We start from the raw sequence: 9,290 nt of genomic DNA, 5'->3' as shown, positions 1-9,290 counted from the left end.
GATAGATCAGAGGGTTTTCAGACATCTCTCAAGACCTCCTTTGTAATCAGCACTGACTCAAAACCTTCAGTCCCCCATTTGGTCACTAAGGCAGTTTAGGATTTCCCCGTAGCACTTTACAGTCCTGGCATCTGCCTTCCCCAGGAACCTGTGGTGGCTCCATTTTGTGTTGCTATGCTCACAAATCAGTTTCAGGAGCCAAGAATGCTTCTGTAAATTTGTAGGGGAGATAACGGGGAGAACTTTGGTATTTTTTTAAACCAAGGATCATCTCCAGCAGACCTTTAGTCCCTGTACTTCTGTCCCACTGTGCATTTTCTCTGCGCTAACACTATTTGCATCCTGTTTTCCTGTCTACTACAGTAGTTTAGATGTAGCCAAACTATATACTTGAAAGAATGTAAATGATGCCAAAGGCCCTAATTGTAAACTCTTACCCTAACCTATACAAGTGTTGCCACTTCACCCTCCAGTAGTGTTTTCTTCAAACATCCTCAGCCTTATTTTTTTAAGCATACAGCTTATTATTTGGTTTTCTTTTAGGATTTTTGCTCATCAGCAGGAATTATGATCCTGCAACTTTTGACAGGGCTGGAAACAGCTTTTACCTCATCATGCTCAAATCTCTCTATCCATGTTTTCCTGTAGAAGGGACATTTTGAAACTCTTAGTTACATTGGTAGGTTAGCAAACTCCTTTAAAGAGCAGTCATGGGTTTGTAGGACATTTAAAACTTCCCTGTATCTGACCAATAAGAAGCTAGATTAGCTCTGAACTAACATTTTTCTAAGCTCCTTTCAGATTCTAACACTGGTTGAGGTGATATTAACAGATCAGTGTTAGAATCCAGCTCTCCTGCTTTTCTAGTCCAGTGTGCTCCCTTGTCCCCAGAGGTGGCTACACAGGAAATAGGATTCTTGGTATTACTACCCTACAGCTATTTTCCAGACATGATGAATGGTAGGACATCCTGAATTGGAGAAAGCAATTTAGAAGCACACAAGTCAAACGTTCTTTCTTAAAGCCTTTACTTTGAGACATGATGGAGAAATGCAACAGGTACACATGGAAAAGACATGATCACAGTTAAAAGTGAAGACAATCTAACCAGAAAGCTTTAACGTCTGTCAGCTAATGTTGAAGCTTAAATTCTGAGTGTGACATGCTGCAGGGCTGAAAGGAATGGTAATTAGTATTCCTCGCCTTCTTCTTCACCCTCACCTTCAACAGAATCCACACCAACCTCCTCATAATCCTTCTCAAGGGCAGCCATGTCCTCACGGGCCTCAGAAAACTCTCCTTCCTCCATGCCCTCCCCCACATACCAGTGAACAAAGGCACGCTTGGCATACATCAGGTCAAACTTATGGTCCAGGCGAGCCCAGGCCTCAGCGATGGCTGTGGTGTTGCTCAGCATGCACACAGCTCGCTGGACTTTGGCCAGGTCTCCACCGGGCACCACAGTGGGAGGCTGGTAATTAATGCCCACTTTGAAGCCAGTGGGACACCAGTCCACAAACTGGATGCTGCGCTTGGTCTTGATGGTGGCAATGGCGGCATTGACATCTTTGGGAACCACATCACCACGGTACAACAGGCAGCAAGCCATGTATTTACCATGGCGAGGGTCACATTTCACCATCTGGTTGGCTGGCTCAAAGCATGCATTGGTGATCTCTGCTACAGAAAGCTGTTCATGGTAGGCTTTCTCAGCAGAAATGACAGGGGCATAGGTGGCCAGAGGGAAGTGGATACGGGGATAGGGCACCAGGTTGGTCTGGAATTCTGTCAGATCAACATTCAGGGCTCCATCAAATCTGAGGGAAGCGGTGATGGAGGACACAATCTGGCTAATAAGGCGGTTAAGGTTAGTGTAGGTTGGGCGTTCGATATCGAGGTTTCTACGACAGATGTCATAGATGGCCTCGTTGTCTACCATGAAGGCACAATCAGAGTGCTCCAGGGTGGTGTGGGTAGTGAGGATGGAGTTGTAGGGCTCAACTACAGCTGTGGAAACCTGAGGGGCTGGGTAGATGGAGAACTCCAGCTTGGACTTCTTGCCGTAATCGACAGAGAGACGTTCCATCAGCAGGGAGGTGAACCCGGAACCAGTTCCCCCTCCAAAGCTGTGGAATACCAAGAAGCCCTGAAGACCTGTGCACTGGTCAGCCTGGTAGAAAAAAGAAATAGAGAAAACTTATGATTACTGCTCTTTGCAATATATCCCAGGTAAATATATTGTCACTTTTCATACAAGTCCAAGAATACAGATCTTATTTTGACAAGAAACACTTACATGGAGACCTTCCTAGAATTACTAAGCATTTCTTACTTAAATGACACCAAATAGTTCATGCTTTAATTGGATTTTTAAAGAAGAACTATAAAGGAATAGTTTACCTCACTCCATTACACTTTAATTCTGTGTCTGAGATGAAAAGAACCTATTTTAAGTGTCTTCCTTAGGATCATTATTTACTTCTTGAGAATAAACATACCAGCTTCCGAATTCGGTCCAAGACAAGGTCAATGATCTCCTTGCCAATGGTGTAGTGCCCTCGGGCGTAGTTGTTGGCAGCATCTTCCTTGCCTGTGATGAGCTGCTCAGGGTGGAAGAGCTGGCGGTAGGTGCCAGTGCGAACTTCATCTGGAAAAGGCAAACACAGCAGTCCCCCATCACTCACCACCTGCACAAGTCTGCTCAACCTCACAGGGTCCCTGGAGCCTCAAGACAGACCTCCTGTCCCAGACCCCCGGGGGAGCTCACCGGGTTACGGAGGCCAACTCACCAATGACTGTGGGTTCCAGGTCTACAAACACGGCCCGGGGCACATGCTTGCCAGCGCCCGTCTCACTGAAGAATGTGTTGAAGGAGTCATCTCCTCCCCCGATGGTCTTGTCACTTGGCATCTGGCCATCGGGCTGAATGCCGTGCTCCAGGCAATAGAGCTCCCAGCAGGCATTGCCGATCTGGACACCAGCCTGGCCAACGTGGATGGAGATACACTCACGCTGTGAAAAGTAGATTAAAAAAAGATAATTAGTACTAAGCTAATCTAGTAAAGACTGTAAAGCAGAACAAAATAATTTATATAATCAATCTCACAAACTTCCCTTTCTAAAATGAACTAAAATTTAATACTCTTCTAGGAGAGAATCACTATACTTTTCGATCTGCATTGCTTTTAACTAATTTCTTCTCCGTATCTAAATTGGGAAGGCCTCTTTCCAGACCAAGAACGCTTAGTCACAGCTTCCTCCTTTGAAGAGGAAGATAGGGAGGCTATTCATTCAGTGCTCAGGCCTCATAATTCCATTTTAGACTAGGCGGCCAGATTTCCGGGCAGCTACCATCGCAGGAAGCACGTGGCCAGAACAGTGCAGAGGAAATGCCTGGCCGCAGGGACAAAGGGCGGGGCTTTGCGCCACAGGATGAATGAGCAATTCAGGGTGAGCGCGCGTCCGCGCCCCTCTGCGGCCACCGGGGCCGCGCAGCTGCAGCCATACGCAGCAGCCACGTCTGCGGAGGCGCCTTCCATGGCCAACCATCTTCCGCTCCCCCAGGCGTTGGGCTAAGCCCAGCACCTTCACATCTGTCAGGGCACAGCAGGGGATTATCGGCGGCCCAGATCTGGACCAAGATCCGATTTCTGTCCCCTCAAAATCCCTCACCGCCACCACCTGCTCCTCCGCGCATTCTTAACTCTGACCAAGGAAAGACAGATGGCCTCTTGAAGCTGTTGGGAGCTAATTGTCCTAATACTCTGGCGTAGTGCAACATACCCAACAAGGAGCCGTTCTTTACATTCACCTTATCGCTCTCATTAAAAAACAACAAAAAAACCCAAAACTGGGGCTAACAGAGACACGCCCTACAGCAGTAGACCCGCAGCTCCCGGCGCGCACGCGCAGACTGCAGGGGCGGGCTCCCGCCACTCCCTGGCGGGAAGGTAACGGTCGCGCCTGCGCTTTTGTGTTGGGCTCCTTCCCGCCTCCGCGCTTCTGGCAGAGAGGAAGTGAGGGCGTGGAGAGCCCGCGCGCGCGCGCCCGCCAAAAGCTGGGGAAGGAAAGGGGGATGGGAACGCGCGGGAAAAGACTGTAGGGTCTCGGGTCTCGCGCCCAAGAAGTAAGGGCTAATTGAGAACCCCAACCACGGTGTGGGGAGCCGGCGCCCGGCCATGCCCTCCCAGAGTCCGAGAAGAAAACGCGGCGGCCCCCCTTTCGGGCCCCAACCATTCTCACTATTCCCACCCTCGCCTCTCGCCTCGCTTTTCTAGCCTTCCAAAACCAGAGCGCTAATCCCTTACTAAAGGCCCACGCGAGACGGTCCGGCTCGCTTTTCCCGGTTTTCCAGAACGAGGGCGGCGCCTCGAGCGGCCCACTCACCATGATGGCTACGGGTTAGCAGGCGCAGGCGACAGAAGCAGACACCGCGTCCCGGTTACCGTCCCCGACAAGCTAAGAGTCGAGGTAAGTAACGCACTGAGTCGTGGGCGGTGCTGGAGCCACTTAAGTAGCGGTCCGGGGAGGGGTGGGCGGGCCCAGGCGGTGCCACGGCCGCGGGCCCCTCCCCCGGCCCGGCGCGCCCACTCGGCGCCCGGCTTGGCCGCCGCAGAGGCGGGTTCCTGGCTCAGAGCCCCCTCCCAGCGCCGGCCCTACCGGGCGGGGTCCGCCGCGCCTGCGGACAGCGAGCTCGGGTGCTGCAGTCTGCGGCGCATGGCCGCCAGGGTCTGGGCGTGAGGGCGGTCGCAGGTTCAGAAACCAACCAACATGGGAACGGGAAAGGAAGCTTGCCTTAATTTGGACGAACCCTAAGACTTAAGAAGTCTGTCCAGTTTTAAGATGAAGCACCATGAGATGCAGAAAATTCTGGTCCGGATAGCTCAGCTGATTATTTTCATGTTGCCACAATTTGTCAGTGAGTTTTCCCTTTTTCCCCCCTCAGTTCTTTTAAAGGCAGTGCATTCTTTACCTACCTGATAATGTGGAGGATGCAAGGTTTAGAAAACAGACCAGCTTTATTTGGTTTATTGTAATGACTTGTTCGTTAAACTAATGTGCCAGAGGTTGGAAGCAGAAATATTTCAGTCATTCAAAGAGAAGTACCTAAGCTTTGAACATCAAAGCTGTTAAAAGGGCCCACTAGGCCCCATTTTTAGACATAACCAACAACTTTATGAGACAGTCCCAGGGGCTTTTAAAAAGGGGAATACAAAGATACATTTCAAATTTGGTAGCTGAATTGTAGAAGTGAGGACAGAAACTTGGGTAGTGAGGAAATTGACACTAAAGGAGATTAGGAAGTAGGGAATCCTTGTGTTATACAGAGCTTTTTAAAACTCAATAAAATAATTGCTTTCTGTTACATCATGATAGATCAATTGGTTATAGCCTCCTTCTAGGAGGCCCAGATTGTAGCTGATATCCTCCTTCCCATCTCTGCCTTTCAGGAGACTCTATTCCAAGATAATAAACTTTGTAAACCCTTGGAAATGCATGAAGTGGTTAGTTAGGGTTAAAGTGTGGCTTTAAAACGGTCTAGCAGAAACCTATTGTTACACTATTCAAAATATCCTCCCACTGATAGTATGTATCAAAAAAGTAAATGTGAAACTAACAGTTCACAGTTCATATTCAGTTATTACTATGCTCAGATTTGGTGAGGGCTTCACCCTCCATATCAGACAAATAACAGATTTACACTGTTAATATGTGTGTGTGGCTTGTAAGGATATGTATGTGTATACCACACACAAACACACACACACACATGTTTACTTTCTTGTATATGTAAAATTTCCACTCATATGAACCTGGAATACAAACAAGGAGGTTTCCTTTTATTTCTAATAAATATATTTTTTGTACTCCTTTTTTTTTCTTGGTATGATGATTTTCTGTTAAAAGGTTTTCAACTCAAGATAAAAATTTGCACATATTTTCCAAACTAGGTTACTGGAAACAGGAATATTTTTGAATATTGTCTCACTTATTCTTAAAGAAGATGGAAAATAATTAGTTTGTATGGATCAGGAAATGAATGTTAGGGAACCACCCTGCTTCACTCCATTTTGCTGTCTGCTCTGGATGAAAGCCTTTGGAAGCAGGCACCTCCCTCCTTCTAGCTCTCCGCAGAACCTTAGAGCTTTCACTGCAGAGATTTGCTCCTGTGGGCCTTTATGTGTCCCCAGATATCTCCTTAAAATCATTAGCTTTGCTAGCCTTGTTTCTGTGAATTCCCCTGTTGTGAATGAGGAAGTATTTGAGGGTTTTTTAGGTCCCTGATGACACCATACTTTTCAGAGAGTAATTTAGATCCAAATGGACTTTTAAATATAATCTAATCTGGTATCTTTATGCCAGAAAAATACTGAATAGTGGTAAGTTTATTTTGCTACCTCTTTAGTACCTGAGAGGAAAGGTTGACATTTTTTTCTTTTTTTACCCATATTAATTTACATAGGTTTATTTGTTTATATCATATATAAGATGCATATACTTTGTGTGTATTTAACAACTAAATAGTAGTTATCACATTGCTGGAATATAAACACAGTATTATCCACTGTCTTAACATTTTAACTGATTATTAGGTATTTGTTTTGTTGGACTGTTACAGGGCCTGTAACTATTTCTTTTAAGTCTTTGGTGTAATGGGAAACCCTGTGTTGCTATTTGAGCCACTCCCATTTTTGCTACTTAATATCATGGCCATTTGCTACTGTTCTACTCAGTCAGCAACATTTTTAATAGTTCCATATTATGGTTTTGACACAATAGTTCACAACATATTTTGTTCCTTTAACCAGCTCTATAAGGAAAGAAAAAAAATAAGTAGCAATAACTTACCAAACATCAGATATTTTCAAATATTTGACCTTTTATTCTTATTTATTGCAGTGTTTTAAATTTACATATACTGTTTTGTCTTCTCTCTCCCTCTACCCCCTACCCCCTACCCAAGTAGATGGTATAGGGGAAAGAAAATGGATTTTGGTTTCAGATAGTACTAGATGCAGTTTTAACTTTGTCAGTTAATAGTGGTATGACTTTAGACCCTTAAATATCTTTCTCCAACTTTATTTATAAATGGGAATCAGTGAATTTGAATAATCTTTTTCTCATACTGTCACATTCAAACCCATTAGTAAATTTTATCAGTTTTATTTTCAAAATATGCCCATCATTTTTTTTTATCACATCCCCTTATTTTGTAGCATTTATAGAACCTGAAATTATCTTCTTTGTATATTTATTTACTTGTTTAAAATTTCTCCCTAATTACACGCAAACTCCATGTCTGTTTTTGTGGAAACCAATCTTGGTTGCCCCTCCAAAAAACACCTTCTTCCATTCTTTGCCAAGATAACCTCTCTCTCTCTCTCTCTCTTTTTAAAGGATATTTATGTGCTCAATCCCAGGGGATAAATCAAGGGAACCCTATTTACCTTTACCAAATTTTTACTTGCTTTTTCAGTTTCTTTCATAATTGGACCTAGTTCTGGGAAGTGGCTAGGGTATTTCTGCAAATGTATTTGAAAGAGGACTTTAACTACCTCCATTTAAAAAAAAAGATTTTATTTATTTATTTGACAGAGATCACTAGTAGCCAGAGAGGCAAGCAGAGAGAGAAGGGGTGAAGCAGGCTCCCCGATGAGCAGAGAGCCCAATCCAGGGCTCTATCCCAGGACTCTGGGATCATGACCTGAGCCAAAGGAAGAGGCTTTAACCCACTGAGCCACCCAGGTGCCCCTCAACTACCTCCATTTTGACCTCAGCCTTTACTTTTTTTTTTTTTTTAAGATTTATTTATTTATTTATTTGAGAGTGAGAGTGAGAGAGAGAAAGGGAGAGCATGAGAGGGGAGAAGGTCAGAGGGAGAAGCAGGCTCCCTGTGGAGCTGGAAGCCCAGTGTGGGACTCGATCCTGGCAGTTCCTGATCACGACCCAAGCCGAAGGCAGTTGCTTAACCAACTGAGCCACCCAGGCACCCCAGTCTGTACTTTCTAAGGGATTAACTTCTTTTTTCCAAACTTATCTCTCTTTTTGACAGACAGAGATCACAAGTAGGCAGAGAAGCAGGCAGAGAGAGGGGTGGGGAAGCAGGCTCCCCGCTGAGCAGAGATGCGGGGCTCATCCCAGGACCCTGAGATCATGACCTGAGCCGAAGGTAGAAGCTTAACCCACTGAGCCACCCAGGTGCCCCCCAAACTTATCTCTTAACTCAGGCAAAACACCTTGTGGGCAAAGCGTCCCCTGATGGGAACCCAAACTACCCTTTTGAGCAATAAGGACTGCCTGAGCCAGCAAGACCCCTCATGACTGACCATAAGACAATGATCAATTTAACCTTCACTGCGTACCTCCAAGTACCCACCAACCTTTGTTCCACACTTTCCTTATATATACCTGGAAATATTTTCGACACTTTGGAGTCAGTCTTTGAGATGCTGGTCTGCTGTCTTCCTGGTGTCGGCCTCACTGAAATAAATTCCTTTCTTGTTTCACCACCACTCTTTCCTCTGCCTTTGGATTTTGTCAGGGATGAGTGGCTGAACTTGATGTGTTTGGGACCCCCAGAGCCAGGTGCTCTTCCACCCTTGTGCCCTGGCTACAGTTTTCCTCCCTGATCAAAAGAGATTGCATCTTTGAGGACCTTTTGTTTCACTCCTTCCCTTTCCTTTCTGCTTTTGGAAATGTTTTGTGAAGGTGTGTTGCCTATAGCCAATTTAAGATTTTCAGGGTCTTAATATAAAGAGAATCAAAGAGATGGCAACTCAGTGCTCTGACACTCTGAAGCTGCTGAGCCAACCTTGAAACCAGCTACTTCCAGATTTTTATTTATTTATGAAAATATTTTATTTATTTTAGAAAGCATGCACACGCTGCATGGGGGAGATGAGCAGAAGGGGGAGAAGAAGGAGGAAAGAATATCAAACAGAACCAACCCCCGCCCCCCGGCTGCTCCACCTCCCATACACAGACCATGACCTGAGCCGAAACCAAGAAGAGTCAAGAGTCAGTCCTCAATGGACGGAGCCACCCGGGGCCCCCAAATTTATTATTACAGCAGTAAGTGCCTAATTTGTTGTTGAATGTCAGACTTGGTGATTGGATACAGGATTTGAAGGAAACTGAGCAATGGAAGTTAATTTTTAGTTTGGGGGGGTTAAATAGCTAATTGAATGGTGCGTTTTTTTTTGTTTTTGTTTTTGTTTTTTACTGATATCAGAATACTGAAGGAAGAAGTGGATGGGAACTGAAGAAGAGACACAGGAGAAGCTAACAAT

At 45.4% G+C, this 9,290-nt stretch overlaps 1 protein-coding gene across 1 annotated transcript; it reads right to left on the bottom strand.

The window, feature by feature from the left end:
• Window positions 1–1,011: 1,011 nt before the first annotated feature.
• LOC125107228 (tubulin alpha-1B chain) lies at window positions 1,012–4,537 on the bottom strand. The gene is made up of 4 exons (XM_047742112.1): window positions 4,387–4,537; window positions 2,790–3,012; window positions 2,499–2,647; window positions 1,012–2,170 (listed from the first exon to the last, which is right to left on the bottom strand). Exons 1-4 carry the CDS (start codon window positions 4,387–4,389, stop codon window positions 1,190–1,192), a joined length of 1,356 nt encoding a protein of 451 aa, XP_047598068.1. The 5' UTR covers window positions 4,390–4,537; the 3' UTR covers window positions 1,012–1,189.
• Between the last annotated feature and the right edge of the window lie 4,753 nt (window positions 4,538–9,290).

The sequence above is a fragment of the Lutra lutra genome, chromosome 8, assembly GCF_902655055.1.
Source record: "Lutra lutra chromosome 8, mLutLut1.2, whole genome shotgun sequence".
Taxonomy (NCBI): Eukaryota; Metazoa; Chordata; class Mammalia; order Carnivora; family Mustelidae; genus Lutra; species Lutra lutra.
This window is presented reverse-complemented; position numbering and strand designations above follow the sequence as displayed.

What these genes read in the sequence shown, in the direction of transcription:
- LOC125107228 (XM_047742112.1), bottom strand. An exon ending in CCTGGAACCCACAGTCATTG is followed by an intron (nt 2,648 to 2,789) that starts GTGAGTTGGCCT and finishes TGCCTTTTCCAG; the next exon opens with ATGAAGTTCGCACTGGCACC. An exon ending in TGGACCGAATTCGGAAGCTG is followed by an intron (nt 2,171 to 2,498) that starts GTATGTTTATTC and finishes TTTTTCTACCAG; the next exon opens with GCTGACCAGTGCACAGGTCT.